The sequence below is a fragment of the Microchirus variegatus genome (genome assembly GCF_963457635.1).
Source record: "Microchirus variegatus genome assembly, chromosome: 4".
Classification (NCBI taxonomy): Eukaryota; Metazoa; Chordata; class Actinopteri; order Pleuronectiformes; family Soleidae; genus Microchirus; species Microchirus variegatus.
Genome location: NC_139805.1, coordinates 691,757 through 710,717, shown reverse-complemented (window position 1 = coordinate 710,717; position 18,961 = coordinate 691,757). Strand labels below are relative to the sequence as shown.

The 18,961-nt window shown below is 40.9% G+C and overlaps 1 protein-coding gene across 1 annotated transcript in view; it reads right to left on the bottom strand.

Annotated features, from left to right (window-relative positions):
- ppfia4 (PTPRF interacting protein alpha 4) overlaps positions 1–18,961 on the bottom strand; it is a gene marked incomplete at both ends in the record, with an annotated part of 104,242 nt that overhangs the window by 23,057 nt on the left and 62,224 nt on the right. The window contains 5 exons of the mRNA XM_083888630.1: positions 422–643; positions 3,100–3,171; positions 7,206–7,280; positions 8,381–8,545; positions 8,688–8,789. Coding sequence (XP_083744756.1) covers positions 422–643; positions 3,100–3,171; positions 7,206–7,280; positions 8,381–8,545; positions 8,688–8,789 — 636 coding nt within the window. The remainder of the gene's footprint in view (positions 1–421; positions 644–3,099; positions 3,172–7,205; positions 7,281–8,380; positions 8,546–8,687; positions 8,790–18,961) is intronic.

Below are 18,961 nucleotides of genomic sequence, written 5' to 3'. Positions count from 1 at the left end.
AGTCTAATTTTTATTGATTTAAAAAAATAAAAAAAAGATAGTGGACTTTCTGTAATGCGTAACTCGCAATAAGTGTGTGGGGGACACAACCTCACACATTGTGTGTGGTGGCTTTGTACATTGGGTGTGTGCCGTTCACGCCACGAGTCGTGCATTGTGTTTTATTGTTGTCACGTTGTTGTTTCGATCCTGAGTATTTGATATTGTGAGATTTTGAACTCAGATTGGCATTGATTGTGTGATGGAATTATTCAGCTGCAATTGTGTGTCAAGGGTGCTGTGGTCCTGTGTTTTTGTTGTGAGGGTATTAGAGAAATATGTCGTATTTCTGGATTGCACTATAAGATTTTCTGTATAAAAATGTATCAGCAGCAGATTTTTAAAGGCCTGTTGTCTCTGAGCTCATTCCCTGTGCTCTCACCTCTCTCTGTTCCCTCTGCTGCTTGATTGACAGCTCCTCACTGCGGCTCAGTTCTCGGCGTGCGTTCGCGAGCTCTGCCTCAAGCTCGGCCACGCGGCTGTTCATATTGGCCGAGTGCTCGCGGCACTGGGACAACTCCTTATTGGTCCGGTCCAGCAGCTCCTGCAGTTCAGACGAGCGGCTGCTGTCGTCGTGAGCATCTATGGAGCCATTGGGAAGTCTCTGTAAGGGAGACGGCACAAATTAGGCATTCAGTATATACACATTGTCTCATGAATGGTGTCTAAGGAACATATTGGGGGTTGATAAAATTGGATGACCTACATAAAAATGTTTTTTATGCATATAAGGATGGGTTGTGTGAGATGAAGCTGCCATGTTTTGATGTTTCACTTCTCTTCACAGCTCAAAACGGTTATTTCCAGGGCCTTAATTAAACAAATCTTTTGGGACACATATTCATACAGGCAACACAGTGGGCAGTCAAAGTTATTAGGACCCCCTCCACTCCCACTCCCGCTTATGAATACCTTACAGGAACATAAGCATGCACACAAAGATCTAAATTTTATGAAGCGGTGTAATAAAACACCACTGGTGATTGTGCACACGAGTTCAGCCACAGAAAAGCATTTACTCACAGGGACGTTGAAAAACCCTATTTGACTGACAATCTGTGACAATCAGTGGGTATGACATGGACCAAAACATTAGCTCTGGCAGGGTTCTAAACCTAATTATCAATGACAATTTGTGGTGTTTTGAATAATAAAAAAAATCCCCCCTGTAGGATGCCTGTAGTAACTGCAGTAACTGTCTGTACGACAGTGGGTGATAAATGATAAAAGTCCAGACGGCATTTATGTTTGCGCACTTCACACTGAGACATGTAAACTACACTATTCTTCTTTTTCAGATTCTAGCAAATCGTCTGATCCACCTGTGGCCATGCTTTAGTTGTTTCTCTGCCTCTTCTCACCTCTGCCAAGGATGTGTCTGTTTGTGAACTGCAAACCTCAGAAAGTAAAACATGGATTTTGATGAATTTTTCTGGGGGTTGTAGGTTAAAGCCCGAGGAAGAAACATCTATTTCATCTTATTCAACACTCTTTTCTTTGCTTTGAACGATTGGGTTGATTCATATTTTTGTGTGTTCAGATTTTTGTATTGAGGCATTTCTTTTCATCCCTCTTTGGAATGTTGCATAATGTATGCATACCTTTTACTACAACAAACAAGGATAGGGACGATTTTGACATTTCTGTTCTTTTTAGTGAGCAACATAGTTTTGATGTGGGTTCTAAATTTCAAATCAGTTCATAAAAATCCCAAAGCTGCAGTTTTCACCAATGACACATCTGACAAAGGTGTCAATTGTCACTCCTGAAACGGTGAAAAGGCAACTCAGTTAAGTTGCATTTCCACTAGCGATAGCACCTGGTACTAGGTACATGCTCTGGCAAGGTTCCAAGTGAGCTGAGGCGATACTATGCGTGACGTCGCCAGAAAAAGACTTAACAATCCTAAAAACGTGGGCTAATCTCCAACAATTATCACAGAGAAGTCTAAAGTCTAAAATAATGAAGGAGTCTGGTGTATTTAGCGACAGCACTGCTGATCACATCACAAGCCCTGTCACTGTATTTCAGACAGAGTCTGTGCTCTGGTCATGGAGGAAGTACGGGAACAAGTATTTTCAATTAACTGATTCAAATAATTCAGTTACACTGAAAACAACTGCTTTACAAGTCACTAGTCACTTGTTTGTGTGTCGCGTTAAATTAAGTCACGGCAGTTTTTGTAGTGGAAAACCAAGCCAAACCGTGCCACGGCGAGGCGAGCTGGGACCATAATGAACGAGACAAATCAACATTTTGATTGTAGACAATAATGATCATAAAATCTCCCTTTATGTTGATGATACCATCTTTTATGTATCAGACCCAGAGCATTGTGTAATACAGCTACATAATACAATTGAGCAATTTGGAAAATATTTCGGATATAAAAACAATTTTAATAAATCCACTGCCAGTCTTGTTATTTTCGCCCACAGTTTGAGGATAATTAGTTGAAGATTTAAGTTTAACATTTTGATTATGGGTTTTAATGATATCATGTTTAACATCTGTTGAATTCAATATATTTTATGGTCGATTTGTGTTTTATGCCAGATTTTTTGTCCTTTGTCTCTTAATTTGCAGCATCTCACTGATAATCATTAATGATTAAGTGGAATTTAACAATGAATGTATGGGAAACACCACTATAATTGATCAAATTGAATTGTTCTGTAAATTATTATTATTATATATTTTTTTTTTACTTCTCTCACCAAAGAATAACAACTACACTGGTCCTTGGCTGCAGGAGAATTCCAGCCACAAACAGGCTCAGCTGTGAATTGACCCAGACACAGTTACGTAATGTGTTCTTGTTTTCAGGGTGGGCCTCAAACCAAAGAAGACAGGGCTCTAACACAGAGTACGAGCTACTAACATTATCAGAATTGATGCTGCGTTTAGCTTCATGACCCGGCAATGGATATAAAAACTGTGTATGTATGAGTAGATGTGTGAAAGAAAGAAAAAGCATGCAGCCAGACATACAGTATACTACAGACAGACAGACATGAAGTAGAGCACAGAGCAGAAAAACAATCACACAGCCAGGAAGACCTTCCATGTAGGTTTGGCTCCATCTGCTCGCTCCATTGAGTCACTCTCCTTCCTTTGTCTCGCCGTGTCCAACTGCAATGTAAATTAAAAAGAAAAAAAGAAACTCACACATTTAATACTTTTTTTCTTTCCCTATTAAAAGAGAGAACAAAGCAGAGAATCCCAAAGGGAAGCTTTGCTCTCAGGCTGTCAGTGGGCTTCACACAACATGCGCTACATTTTAGATGACTCCAAATATGAAAAGTCATAAAAGAGTAGGGTTTTCTTTCAGTGAGGATCTACTGAGCTTTAACACTGAGTGATCAGTGCAAATTAACACACTTTAAAGGTCTAGTGTGTGACATTTATGTGTGTTTACTGGCAGACATGGAATATTCTCTGAATAAATATGTTTGTGAAATAATCACAAACATATTAAATATACATAAAAAAAAAATCATTTGGTATTTGTAGCCTTGACTGAGCTGTTTGAATGTACTTCAGCGGTCTTGCTTTATGGAGGCCGCCATCTTGTGCTGTCTTGTCTCTACAGCCTCCCCAACATGTGAACATATCACTTTTGAGGCAAAGGCTTACAACGCAAATAAAGCAAATAAAGCTTTATCAACATAAACCAGATGCATAAATCAATCAGGACTGTGAAGGCTGAATGTGAAGTATGCAAAGGCCACTGTAGTTCACTGACATGCTTCGGAAGGGAACGTGAGCAGAGTCATCCTTGTTGCACTCTGCAGTCTCACCATTAGATGTCACTAGTTCTTTCACACTGGACCTTTAACATAACGGAACATTATCACATCTTAACCCTTAGAACACAGAGCATTCTGGCTGCTTTTTTCCATTACTATGTTAGAACGTACAGTATATAGAGAGTCTATCAGAATGTGCAATATAGAATGTCTTATATTCTTTTTTTTCCACAGCCTATTTGCAATCTGATGAAACATGTGTTTCCTTTTCACCAACCTGAGCAAAAAGTAACTAAAGTGTTTAAAATCAGATTGAATTTGTGAAATTTAGAAATACGTAACAGTTCAAAGTTCACTTGGCTCGTTTTTATGAACAAAAACAAAAGAAAAACTATTTTGTGACTTCTTCACAATTTATATCACTACTAAAAATTTGATTTTCAGATTTGTGCCGCGTGAGCACTAAGGGTTAAGAACATGTTCTCTTATAACAAATGCAAATAGATATATACAGATTAATTCCTGCCACTATCCTCGGGCCGGGCCGGGTCGGGCCTTTGCTCAAGCATTTGTGTTTTTTCTCCCTCGTCGTGTTGGTGTGGTATGTCACAATAACGCTTTCTGCAACCGACATGCGCAGTAAAGAGAAGGAGGGGCGCGTGACGTAGGCTGCCAAGGGGGCACGTTGTTGTGTGAAGGTGTAAAAACCTGCAGCCTTGAACGCATCATTTAAATACCAGGAAGCGTATCGTCATTAGCAACATATGCGATCTCAGCGGCTCTGTTATTGTTGTAAATTGGACTGTGGCAGCAGGTACAACAAGCTCCCGCTGTGGGGAGGATGTAGACGTACGTGTACATTTAAGGCTCATGTATTGTTGGGTTTAAATCGGGCTCCGGATTACAGTGTCAGGTCGGGCCGTGCTCGGACACAACGTGCACAGGCTCGGGTCGGGTCTAAGCTCTAAACAGCGGTGCCACTGAACTGTAATAGACCCACCTGACCAGTATTATCTATTATCTTGTACCATTGTTCTCAAACTGTGATGAGCTTCCTCTGATTAAATAAAGATAATTAGTCACCTTATCTCTCCCTTCATCTTAATAAGGCTGTTTAATAATTAATTAACAATAATTGTGTTACTTCAAGAGCTCAGGATTTTCTCAGTTGGTACTTGGTATTAACCGTTTGAGAAGCACTGGTCTCGTAGTGTTGTCTTTAGTTTGAGCTCACATACAGTACGTCACCACATTGTCAAACTTGCTTTGCCCCTGCTTTCGCCAAACAATAGCCGAACAATTGCGATGTGGTTGATAAACCAGGTTAAATAAGTGTGATGATGATTCAAAAAAATATATGCTTGCCTGGAATAACGAAGTGAAAACATAACATTATAATGGCCGTGAGAACTTGTCTGTCTGAGAAAAGAATAAGAACCTAATGACAATGTCCTCCTCAGCAGTATCTCTGTGTTTGATTATTGACCTCAGCCTCCTAGTTGCTGTAAACGTGCTGATAGAAATCCTCTTTTCTGACGCTGTTTCCCAGCCGCGAGATTTGAGACTCTCACCCCCAGAAGACAGAGTCTTGTGATTGGCCAGTATATTCAGCACACCCGCTCTCAGAAGCACAGCTCCCCCCTCTGGAACGGTGGATGCACTGCTCCTCATTATCAAAACATTGTTTTAACAGTGTTTAAAAATAGCTTCTTCACGACTCCCCGCCACAGTCCCTTTGACGACCTTTGTCACTGTCGCTCGTGAAACACCTCCACAACGGACGTTATTCTTCTTCTGCGGTAAAATGTATGCAACCGGATGTGCCCGGACTAGTGCCCAGAGCAGGAGGATCTGCTGCTCCAGAGAACCGGTGTTTACGTAACCGGACTGGGTTTTTTCCAGAGATCTCGCTGAGCCTGAGATTACAATAAAACACATCTGAGAACGCTCAGAGATCTCGCTATATAGTGTGAAATAGAGTGAGAGTGTGTGTGTGTGTGTGTGTGTGTGTGTGTGTGTGTGTGTGTGTGTGTGTGTGTTTGTGTTTGTGTTTGTGTGTGTGTGTGTGTTATTCGCATTATTTCTCGATCTTGATCTTGATGTTGTTTGGATAAGAAATGGAAATGATATCGTTAAATATATCGGCAAAAGAAGCACACATTGACTTCCGCCGCTCTACCGTTGCCACTCCTCTCCTCACTCACACAGCACTGTGGGCTACCTGAGAGGGTAAGTGGGCCTTTTGGCAGAATTTAATCCACGGGTAAAAAGTCAAGCGAGTGCAAGATGTGTGGGTGATTATTATGTCTGACCTCAACAATAAAGATTCCCTGAATGCGGTGTGCCTGCATTAAAATGAGTCAGCGGATTTAGCTACAGGCTAGGTGCAGTGGCTATTCAAAACTATGAAAAACACGATGTGCAATAAAGTGACATTTGGAATAGCCCAGCCAACTTTGGACAGTCTTTAGATTACGAATAAACAAACGACAATTCCGACTGCAAAGTCACACATTTATGTGATATGCGATAATGGTCTGAATTCTATCTTCCGGAACCTTGGTTCGCACTCACAGTGTGTTTGATGTCAATTGCCTGTTGCCCAATGTATAACTTGTGGTGCTGGAGAGTTTGTTGTGACTTCAGTCCTTTGGATTATCAAAGGTCTTGGCTTGGCAGCGATGGTTTAGTTGATCATTTTAGTGCTTTATGAAGAAAGCCTGTAGTGGCTCTATACAGTCTCACTGTTTTTTCCCCCTCTGCAATCTATCGCTATTTCCCCCGTCTCCTGACACAACCAGCTACTGACAAGTATCATTATTTGCCTTCTATCACACACAAATAACAATGTCACTGAACGTTTGCTGTGTAATAGTAATAACGATCACTCAAACACACCAAACCAACAACTACTAACCCACACAAACACAGATTTTGCACGGCCACTGCTCTAGTGTTTTTAATTGCGCCCATGTTTACAGATTAGAGTGTTCATGAAAAATATACAGAGAAAAGATCTCTTGATAATGATATTGACAACTGTCACAGTAGTTTTAGTGTCTAGGCTGAATCTGAATACATGAAAAAATATATATATATTATGTCTTTAAAACTATTTTAGCACCTGTACAGATTCTCTCTGTCTCTTTTCCAGTCTGAGTAAACAAAAACCATGTGACGTTTTCTGTCAGAGATAAATCAGAGAGTGAAGTCATAATCACTTATGTGGTGTGGGGAGACGAGCATCCAGCGTGAACCAGGCAGTTTGTGTGTGTGTATGAACACAGGAAGACAGAGCCTCTCTCTTGCCCATAAAGACCATTCAAGTGAATATCATATCAGACAGGAGGCTTCAACAGATGTCTGAGAGGAACTGAACAGATGTTTTTGCAAATGAATAACCACAAACACACATACCTCTTCTGTGGTAGAGGAAAGCTGTCCCTCCAGGGTGGCCACCCTCTCCAGAGCCACTCGAAGTCTCTCACGCACCTGAAGAAACAGATGAAAAGAAAATTCAGAAAGACAAAGACGAGCTTATGAGCACAACTCTAATGTGGAGCCTTGTGAATAAACTATTTATTTAAATTCACAGTTGCATTAAAAGTTGAAAGATTGGGGTCTGTCTCCACTCCCCTACTGTATGTTGGTGGAAAACCAGCTTTGCAAGATCAGGGCCGCTGAGTCCTCAGAATCAAGAGGTCTTGCATAGTCTCAGGTACCGGCTATAAGGTTAAGACAGCAATAGTGTTATTTTATACGTTCAAAATAAGAAGCAGTGAAAACTGTTGTCGGCGGAAGCGAGGAAGAGGAAACGATCTTGTGCTGATGATGTTAAACCGCTGTATCCTTCAACACAGCCCAAAGATTCTCATCAGGCTGTGGGTCTGGACCGATCCATGTAACTCATGCTCCATGAACAATTCTTTCACAAACATAGAATCCTGGCATTGTACTACATCCCCCAAATAAACCTGCTAATTTGGAATATCGAGGTAATCACTCATTTTTGGACACAAAAATTAGAGAGTAGGCACAAACCTAGACCTGATCAACTGGAATAATCTATTAAGAAAATACTGCCCCCAAATTCTTGTACAGTATTTGTGTTAATGATGTGTTTTTTAGGGTCAAACAGTATATATTGTTTGCATATGTTGTGTTCATTGCAAACTAGTGGCAATTGTCCCTTGATTCCAGCTGAGAAAATAAGTTGTCTTCTAATTTTTCTGATACCTAAATGATATTTAATTTCTCATCCGCCTCCACTTGCAGTCTCACTGGTCTTCTTGCTGTTTGCTGTTAATTAAAAATCAAGTCTTTGTTCATTTTTCACATTAAAATCCTTTCGGGCAATAATCTCATTCCTTTCATGGAGGACTTTTACTCTGGAGCTCGGGAATTGGCTTAACAACAAGACAACAAACAACAAACCCGAATTAATTAGTGATGAAGGATAGAAATTCTGTTTTGAAAGTCTTGTAGAAGCAAAATGACGTCCCAAACTTGTCAAATTAGGCTGTCGTTTCCTCCCCGCGTCTATTTGTGATAACAGCTATTACTGGTGTGTGAGTGTGTGTGTATGTATCCACCTTTTCATCTAGGGCCTTGTGGTGTTCAAACAGCGACTTCAGAGCTTTCAGGACCTCCACTTCGCTGGAAACTCCAGATGGTGGGGGTGCCTGTCTTTTCACCACTGTCATCCTCAGACTGCGCTCGTGACGAGACACCAGACACTCCAGGTGCTCCAACAGCAGCTACAGCACACACACACACACACACACACACACACGGACCAAACCCGACCAAAGAGAATATTTATTTCAAGCTCGGAAAACTTTATGTGCTTTCCTCAGCATTACTCACATACACACATTCCTCAAGTAAACACACACATACCCTGGTGTTGTTCCTTTCAGCTTTCAGTTCAGATATTTCCTCCTCTTTCTCCAGCAGCTGCTCCCGGCATATGTTCAGCTCCTTCGTCAGGGTGGCAAACTCCTACACAGCACACAAACACACACACATATACAGAGGTTAATGTAATACTGTATCAGTGATTGACATCTGAGCGGCTGTAATGTTATGTACATACATGAGGGGCCCTGCTTGACCAACTCTTTCTGTTGTTGGGCACAAGCACAGGTAAGAAACGGCACAGGACACTGTTGTCTTATATGAGAGGAATACTTTATCAGCCAGACTTAAATAATGGAAAGTTGAGACCGGTTTCTCCATCGAGAGGCTGAATTGTAAATGGTTTCTGTGCATGTGCAAGAAGAGGTGGTCTGCACAGGTGGGACACTGTGTTATCTCATCTGCATAAACACAAGCTCAGCTCGGTTGTGCCACTCTGACCACCTCTGGGATTTGGGAGCCATAAATTAACCACAGCAAGCACAAAAACACGGACTCTTTTAAATATGCGCATTTTGTTTTTTTGTTTAAATGCTTGACATAGGTTTTCCTTTTCATACCTGCAGCACTGAACTTCTGAACCTTTCTGCTCTGATGTTATGATATGATTTCATTTGAATCAGGAGAGAAAAATTAGAATTAACTACAACATGACTGTGCAAATGAAATGTGGTGATTAAGTCCTTATAGCTGGGCCACACAGTGGTACATGTGGGCTGCACTGTTGCCTCACAGCAAGAAGGTTGCTGATTAACACTGATTCTGGGCCTTTCTGTGTGGAGCAAAAACATCCATTATCCTCCACCGGAGGGTCGCAGAAGGTGCTGTGCCTATCTTAGCTGACATAGGGCGATAGACAAGGCACACGCTGGACAGTTGGCCACCGTGTTCCAACCATTCAGAATTCCTTATAGAGGCTTTGGGTGAATTCCAATTCCTTGCTTAATCCTCAATCTTAACCCTCAATCTCAAAAGTGTTCTCCCTCTAGTACAAGTGCTGTCCCCATTCTCAGAAAAATTAAGTTGAGGGGCAAGTTTAAGGGCTGTATCACCCTCAATATTGAGATTTTCCAAGACCACCCTTGGGAGCAAGGGCTACCCAGAATGCTTTGCGTGTTTTCACATAAGAAAGATGGCGTCGAAAGCAGCGAAGCGAGTGTGATACAAATGAAGTATTTTCTTTGTTAATAGAGATATAAAAATGATGAAAACCATTGTATTATCTTAGTTTAGGCCCATATTATGGATTACTGACATCATTGTTGTGTAACATTTATTTTTATTTTACCATCTTTTGTCAATAGTCGGCCGGTGTGGTTTACTTTTCAATAAGTCGTGGTGTGTGGTAACTGTCAGCTGAATATTTGTATGAGTATCATCTTATAACTAACTGACAACCTAATAACTTGACTGAAATAAAATAATAAATAAATAATCCTGACGTAAATGCGTTCTTCTTCTTCTTCTTTTTTGGAGTTGACAGACTGGACGCAGCTTTCGCGTTATTCTGCCCCCTACAGTCTGAAGACATATCTGCATTTAAGGGGTGTCCCATTTCTAAGTGACAAAATAACCCTCAACACTTGGTTTTGAGGGCCAGTTAAGATTTAGGGTTGAGTTTGAGGGTTAAGATTGAGGGTTAAGATAGGAATTGTAATTAGACACAGGGGGAGATATTGACATTGAAGGCATGTCATCATCCCTTAGAGCCCAAACACAGGCGATGGCGATGGTGGTTGATGACGTAAAAGATAAAAAAATGATTGATCTGATGATGCTGCAAAGACTGAGTGGTAATAGGATGTGGAGGACATGCAGCAGCATGAGTGTAAAAAAGCAAGAAGGCAAGAAGAGTTTCTGCGCGACTGGACAGATGACAAACACCTGATCACTCAATTAACAACGACAAGAAATCAGACAGCAAAAACTGAGACTGCACATGCGTGAGAGAGGATAATGACAGGATAAATAGAAATACTGCAACAGGAGCAGGCAAAGGGGAAAGCCTTCCTGACTAAACTTACCCTAGACCATCATTATAGTGTCCAAAAAGTCAATATAAACACAGTTGAGAGACCTGAGAGCAGTGATGGAACACAGGAGCAAATTCAACTCCCAGTCATACTTAGGTTTTATTACACAGGCTAACGAAAATGAACTCCTAATAGTGTGGTAAACATGTACTTCACTTAAAAACAGTAAGATTAATTGATGTTCCTTCATGCTCGTCAGTGTTGATAGACAGAGTTATGTCTAACTGGAGCTTTTGAGCTCAGACTCGGGACGTCCTTCCTTTTACAGCCACATAAAACTTAACCGACAGGTAAGTGATGTTCCAAAGTAGATGTTGCTCAATTTGAGTGCTCAAATGTCTGCCTGTGGGCCACATGTGTTCCCACCAGCAACGTATATAGACATTGTCTCTCAAATAGTTTTACATAAATTCCATGAATGCAGTACTTGGTGCAGACTGACAGGTTTGATAGCATTGACAGTTCTTTTGTATTCTGTTAAAGGAACTTTGAGATTTGAGAGATCTGTGGGTTGTGCCATATTATGTTATCTTAAAAGAGAAACAAATGTTGTTGCTAATATTGTGTGCAGTCTCATTTTATGGACTTGCGTCAAGTATGACAAACATATGCATTTAATATAAAACAGTTACAGTTAATACTTTACTGTTAATACTACTATGCACTTTTTTATGCAAATGTATTGCTACAGATTTTTATTATTTTTTATAGAACATTTTGATGTACCTTACATACATTTGCACTGGTTTGAAATCATCTGCTGCTTACTGGCTGTGGAACATGTCTGACCTAGCTAAATCTCTCAGTTTGAAAATGTGGCCCGAGTTTGTAATTGAATAGCCCTGCTCTATTCCACCTAGGGATGTCACGGTGTAACCGTAAACCGCGATAAAAAATTTGACGATAATAATTACCATCTTCATTTCAAAAAAAAATATTACCTCGGTGAATAACCGCGCCCGCGGCAACTTCCGTCTGCTGAAGTTGCCCTGCAGGCTCACTCTGTAGCCTACAACCTGATGTTCAAACTTTATCGAAGCTGGAATCATGGCCGAAGGAGGAGACGACAGCCCTCAGGACATAATACGTATATAAAAACTCACCCATAACAGTATAGCGCGGTGCTGGCGTCACATCATCATCTCAGACAACTACTGTGTGTGTCCTGCTCTCTTTCAGCCGCTGAATAATCATCTGTTTGTTGTTTTTGTGACGATGAAGTCTGCTAACACGTTAGCATAAAGATCGCTAGCTTAAAATGCTAACAGTCCACACGATGAAGTCTGCTAACACTTTAGCATAAAGATCGCTAGCTTAAAATGCTAACAGTCGACACACCAACAGTCTCTGTGTTTTCTCTGTGAAGATGTTCAGCCACAGACAATTAGTGTCATGTTCTCCTCGTCTTCCTTTGTCAAACAAAGCTTTTGTTGATGACAATCACGCTTTAATTTCACCCTGCACACACACACACACACACACACTGCACACATAAGCACAGGAAAGTTCTATGCACTATCTCTCCACATGCTCTCTCTCTCTCTCGTGCATATTAATTAGCCATGTGTATTCTCCTGATCGTCAGCTGATTGGCTGAAAAAACAACAAAAGCTCTGGAATGTTTGATCGTCACACCCAAACAAGGAGCGATTCACAGCGATAAAACAACCTTAATTCAAACACAAAGTTTATGGTCTTAAGACCCACAATACTGTGTCAATAATGTTAACATGATAGTACAGCTGCAGCGCCCACCGCCAGCATATTAAAAATGCATAGCTTTTAGGACTATCAATGCTTTCTGAACATATTCACACACTTTTTAAAAAACACCGCGATAATACCGAAAACCGCGATCATTTTGGTCACAATAACCGTGAGGTTCAATTTTCATACCGTGACACCCCTAATTCCACCATAATAATTGAGTCATCATCTACAGTCAAAACCCCATGTTTGCCTTTAGCTCAGCATCAATGCTATAAACAGCTGTTTACCTGCTTATCGCTAAATTATGCATTTTGTTTAATAGATGTTGATTACATTTTTGGAGCCAGGGTGGGTGTTTCTCCCTGTCTCTTTATGGTAAACTAACATCACTATACGCATGACCTTTATTATTATACACACAGTAAGTGGAAAAATAAATACAAGATATACGTATACATCTCCTGTTCAGTGCCTCTGTCTGTTGAGTGTGCAGTGGATTGATTCATGTAGTTTCACTGCATCTCCCACAATATTCAAGCTAACACCTTTTTCACACAAACAAGCACATATTGCACATTTGATGGGTATTTTATGTGCTTTTTGGGCTGTAAAGAGATGGCTCCATTGCCTATAATAGTTGGGGAGGGCACTGTGCTGGAACTGCAGCAGTATTCTGCTGTGTGTCTGCTTTTTACAGCATATAAACCTTAATGGCATGTCACCCTGCAATTTGTCATTATGTGGTGGACAAGTCCTTTAAAATCACAGTGGTCAAAGGTGTGAGGAGATTAAAGCCTGACATAATCAAAAGATCTAAAGGTGGTAAAGGTCCAAATGATGATAATCCGTCAATCTATCACAGCAAAACAACACTTATGCCTGGGATCAGACTACACAATATGTTTGTCTTTCATGATGGTGACCATGTCACCAGTGGCAGGGATTCTTGCCGTGTCTTGTTTGGGGGACTGGCAATGCTACAAGTATGACTCCACCCACTCATCATTCACGACACTGCACTTTCATAGTGCAGAGTTCATAGGTCATCGGGAAGACTTGTCAATTGAAGCATTGTTGGTGATGCTCATGGTCTTGTGCTCAGACACAGAGGACAGTATTGACGGTCTGTCCTTCAGAGAGAACTTGAGGTAATTCTTCTTCTCTATCGGTCCACATCCAGGAGCATGTCGTAGGAGATGTTAGACTGGGCAGGAAAATAGAAAAAATTCTAACATGCTATCTGGGTGTCATGGATCTCCGTTTGTCGTTCCTGACGTTCATAACCGGGTCCAATGCTGGAAATGTGTAGGTCTGATCCCGGAATTAGACTTTTAAGAAAAGACAGCTGCTCAAGTTAAAGAAATCAGTTTGAACTGATCCTCACCAGCCTGTTCTCATTCTGAGAGCGTCCCTCGACTTGGCCTTACAGACACACAGATGAACCTTCCGTGTCTGAAAGAGACCCAACGGGCGATGTATTCAGACACTCAGAGCAGCTGCCCTGAGTGTCCATCCGCATTTTAACATCACTGTGAGCATCAAGCCGGTACTAGGCCATCACTTTCAATTTCAGTGAATATACATGAAGTCTAACATTGATAAGAATCCTAACCCTGACCTCAGTCCTTTTCTTGTCCCCAACCTCAACCTCAGTCCTGATCCCTAACCCTAACCTCATATCCTTTTATTTTGCTGCTGCTCTGCTCTAAGCATCAAAAATAAATGTACCACCAGTGAGTTTTCATTGGAGTCAACTGAAAGCCCCTCTTTCAGACGTGGAAGGATAGCTAATAGGGTGGCCTCATACAAGTCTCTTCAGATCAGCAAGCACAAATAAAAAAAATTGAAATATTCCAGAAACTGCCCAGCTGCTAGTCAGTCAATTCTGTTGTCAGTGAACATTAACATTTATCCTCTTGCTCATATTTTTCTGTTACTCTGTTATTATCTGTTTTCCACCGATGACACACACACAAGATGTGAAGCCAGTCGTGCTGCAGTTACAGTGACTGTCAAAGCTCCTGCTGCAAGTTTCATGTGCTTCTCGAGCAGATATAGGCTGTTTGTAAGTTTGTGCATTTGTGGGAGTTAGGGTTGGGAATCTTCATCATCAAAGCGATACGATACGCATCTCGATACACTGCCAACGATTCGATACATTACAGCTCACAGAGTGGTCCTGTTGCACATATGTTAGTTATGGAGGTCTACTTACATACATTAACTTGTTTTTATAGTCAAAAACCTCCTAGTTGCTGTAAACGAGCCGATAGAAATCCTCTTTTCTGTCGGTGTTTCCCAGCCGCGAGATTTGAGACTCAACTCTCTCACCCAGAAGACAGAGTCTTGTGATTGGCCAGTACCCGGAAGCACACCCGCTCTCAGAAGCGCAGCGCCCCCCTCTGGAACAGTGGATGCACTGCTACTCCTTACAACATTGTTTTAACAATGTCAGAAGACACTGTCGCTCGTGAAACACCTCCACAACAGCAGCATTTAAAGTAAAACATGGAAAAGCCCCTCATTTTAGGGCATGATAAAGTGCACAAAGCTCAGTATGGGTTAACTTCATGCAGTCCTGTTGAGTAATGAGAAATCTTTTGCAGCATTTGTGCCACATAATTAATACAAAAAATACAAATATGACAACCTAGATTTTTTGGTTTTGAAATGACAGGCTGACAACTGATATGTCCTTGTCTGAAAGCGAATGGAGCTTGGTGGTAAATTAGATACTTTGAGAAAGGGGCTAAAGAGGAAAGAGAGAGATGACAGGAGTCATGGGAGGAAACTCATCTCAGCACAAATCCGCCAACATAAATCATCGCTCACAGTCTCTTTAAATCATCTGTCAAATTCATGTCTTCACCCCATTGCCCCTTCATTCCTTTTAGGAGCTCGCTGCATCTTTCTGACTCACTGTATCAGCACTCTACAGAAGAGACAACAAATGAGGGAACACACGGCCAGACAAATAACTACACAAAGATGGTGTCAGGAAGATTATAAATATACTGTATTTAAAAAAACGACACATTACAATAAATGAAACCACTTAACATGCTGTGTTTTTGAGCGGGAGAATTCATTTTGGAAACCTTTAGTGAATATTTCCTTGGGTTTACTGTCCAAACCTCTTTGCAGACAGCATACTAGCATAATGTTGCCGGGGGACACAATATCTAAAAACTGTTACACTGAGTCACATGGAGCTGATAGGCTTGAATGTATGCAGAGACATTTGTTTATTTCAAAATATACATGGCTCCTCCCACAGTCTAAAAACAAGCAGAGATTAACTGGACACTCTTAACTGACTGTGGGTGTGAGTGTGGTCGGTTGTTTGTCTCTAGATGTTGACCCTGCAATGATACTTGTGTCCAGGGTGTACCCCACCTTTTGCCCCATGTCAGATGGGATTGGCACCAGCAGCCTCATGTGGAGGATAAAATGGTAGACCATGGATGAGTGGATGGACATAATATAATGGTCACACGATGGGACTATGGCTAGAATTGTTCCTCGCCACAAGAAGGTCACCAATTTGGAGTTTGCATGTTCTGCCAGTGTGTGCGTGGGTTCTCCATGGGTTCTCAGGCTTCCTCACACAAATTAGGCAAACTGAACACTAAGACCACTCACACTAAATTGACCATAGATGTGAGAGTGAATGGTTGTTTGTCTCTGTATGTTGGCCCAGTGATGGACTGACGACATGTCCAGGGAGGATTGGCTCCAACCCCCACAACCCTTATGTGAAGGGTAAAGCCGTAGAGAATTGATAGACACTGCATTTTTTAAAATACAAAATCCTCACTCCCTCTCTCTCTGTCTCCATCGCAGTTGCAAAGAGACGCTGCTCTCTGACAATACAACCTTGACATCTGTCGGCGAATATATCACATAGAGCGGAAAGAAGGTTCTAGGCTTCTGGGGAAAAGGCTGATCTTCTGCCTCTGACCACAATATGAGATAGAAAGTGGTTACCAAACACTGCTGAGCCCAGACATTGTAAAGGGATTTCTCCTCTTCACTTCCTTAAGCAGTTTGGGATTAAAGGATGGAAGGAAAAAAATGCTATGTGTGTGTGTGTATGTGTGAATGTGTGTGTGCAGAGAGAGAATGTGTATGAGAGAGAGAGAGAGAGAGAGAGAGAGAGAGAGAGAGAGAGAGAGAGAGAGAGAGAGAGTGGAGTGCAGTCGGATGAAAGAAAAGAGCAGAAATACATTTGTTCACTCACTCTTTAATTGTTTTTAATATTTGCTTATCCATCTCTATATTTGTTATGGTGAGTGTGTGTGTTCACAATAACTTTGTGAGGACCAACAAATTAACAAGGCAATCGAACAAAAACAAGCCTCTGGCGGCCTCTGTTGGTCATATTGGCAAGTACAGTAGTTTTAGGCTGTCCAAATGAGTCAATGTTCAACTTTTGAGGATTTAGACTTAGGTGATAGTTTAAGGTTAGGGTATATAGGGGCTATAGGATAATCACTATGACTGTCCACATAGAGAAAGGAGTGCAAGCATGTGTGTGTTTGGCTATACAACTGAAATAGATGTGATTTGTTATGCGTATATGAGGTAATTCTGAAAAACAGCCCCTCTACCCACAGACAGTACAGTGAATGGATGAGGATGCAACAGATGGACTGTTTCCTCATCCATTCACTGGTACTGTCTGTGTGTGGGTAGATTAAGAAGACGGGAGAATGAAGCGAAAACAGAGTCTGAGAGCGGTGATTTGCAAGTGTTGGCTCTGTGAGCGTCAATTAGTGGGAGGAGGAGAAAATATGTGACTCACAAAAATACAGGACAGAGTCTGAGACTGTAAACATTCACACATTGTGTGAATCACGGTGTTTAGGGTTGAGTCAATCACAGGATTGTTTCCAGCTCAAGTGCACATCACAATTAATCACATTGGATGGTGCTTTTTGAGAGAAAAACATTTTTAATTGGGCCTATTTCTCTGTTTATGAATTAAGTGACACCACCCATTATTATTATTATTATTATTATTATTATTAATAAATTAATCTGTTCAGCATTGGGTAAACTTGGTAAATGCTATTAAGTCAGTAAAACGTCATTTGTGTTTTCCATAAGTTTTTGATGACCTACTATTCAGTTTATACATGATTAAAATACATATAAGTGGACTGCAGTTATTAGGGGTGTCATGATTCTATAAATGCTTGATTTTTATTTCAAGGTCAAGATTTGATTCCTTTTATTCTCTCTCTGTGAACATGGTGTCATGAGTGATGTAATGTCCATAATATGTTTACAATGTACCACACTAAGGCCTTATTATCACATTTAAATAATGTATTAGCAATATGAATGTAGTAATAACCAGTAAATGTTTAAATCCAGGGTTTTCCACCACTGATTAAGGTGTCATGTCTGATGCTACAAACACACCTTAGGTTACTCTTAGTTCAGGTTAGCAGGAGGAGTTAGTCTCGCTACAATGGTTACAACCACAACACTCCCCTCTACATGTCTGCAGGACGTGAAATCATTATTAAATTTACAATCGAGACTGTGACACCCCTGGCAGTTATATTGTTATTTTATTTTCAGATGAAGGAAGCATTGTAATGGTAAATTAAATGTCTTTGTTTCAGCTACTAGAGCTGCCCAACACCCCCCTTCCTAACACAAGATACCAGCTCCTTTTGTGAATTTAAATTATAATGTCTAGACTCAACTTTGCACATAAATACAACATCCTGCAATCCACAAAAGGGTGTGAGAGGGTGTTCCTCAGGTATAAATGTTTAGGTCTCCCCATACTTGGGCTCTTTCTTCATCTTCGACCACTTGTGTGTTTATTGACCTTTTCTTTGCAAAGAAAATAAAACCTTGTTGGCCAGCAGAAGTCTCAAGTTTCATTAAATAAATGTATTATTATTATTATTATTATTAGTATTCGTATTATTATAGACGCACGTAGAGGATAATGCTAATATGCACGTATACATTTGTTATTATGGGTTAATCTTGCAGCTATTGGTGAGTCTCTCTTCTGTGTCTACTCTCCTCTCAGTGGCTTAGCTTGACTCAACATTAGCCGTTAGCTTGGAGAAAAGGACGCCAAATTTGCACCTGTTTCTGTAGAAGCCTTCTACAACAGACACACAGCAGCACGACACCGCGACTGTTTCGCTGAGGACGTGAATCCGTGACAGTTCTGATCATGATGAGTGAGTGACAGTCGTCGATCAGTTCATGAAGTGATCCAAGTCAGTTCGTTCACACAAAAGATCAGTTCTTTCGAACGAATCGTCCGTGACCGACACAACACTACAATAGCATAAAATCCTAATATTGGTCAACCTCTAATATCAAATCATTTGTGGTATGTTGCCTCATCATTTCTGCTCAGAGATTGACATTTAACTTGAAAGTTTCATTTTTCAAAGCAAGGTTTGACTTGCTTGCTAATGCAATTGAAAACAGACGCATATATAAGGTAGAACATTTTTGTTCCACAGTGCAAATGCA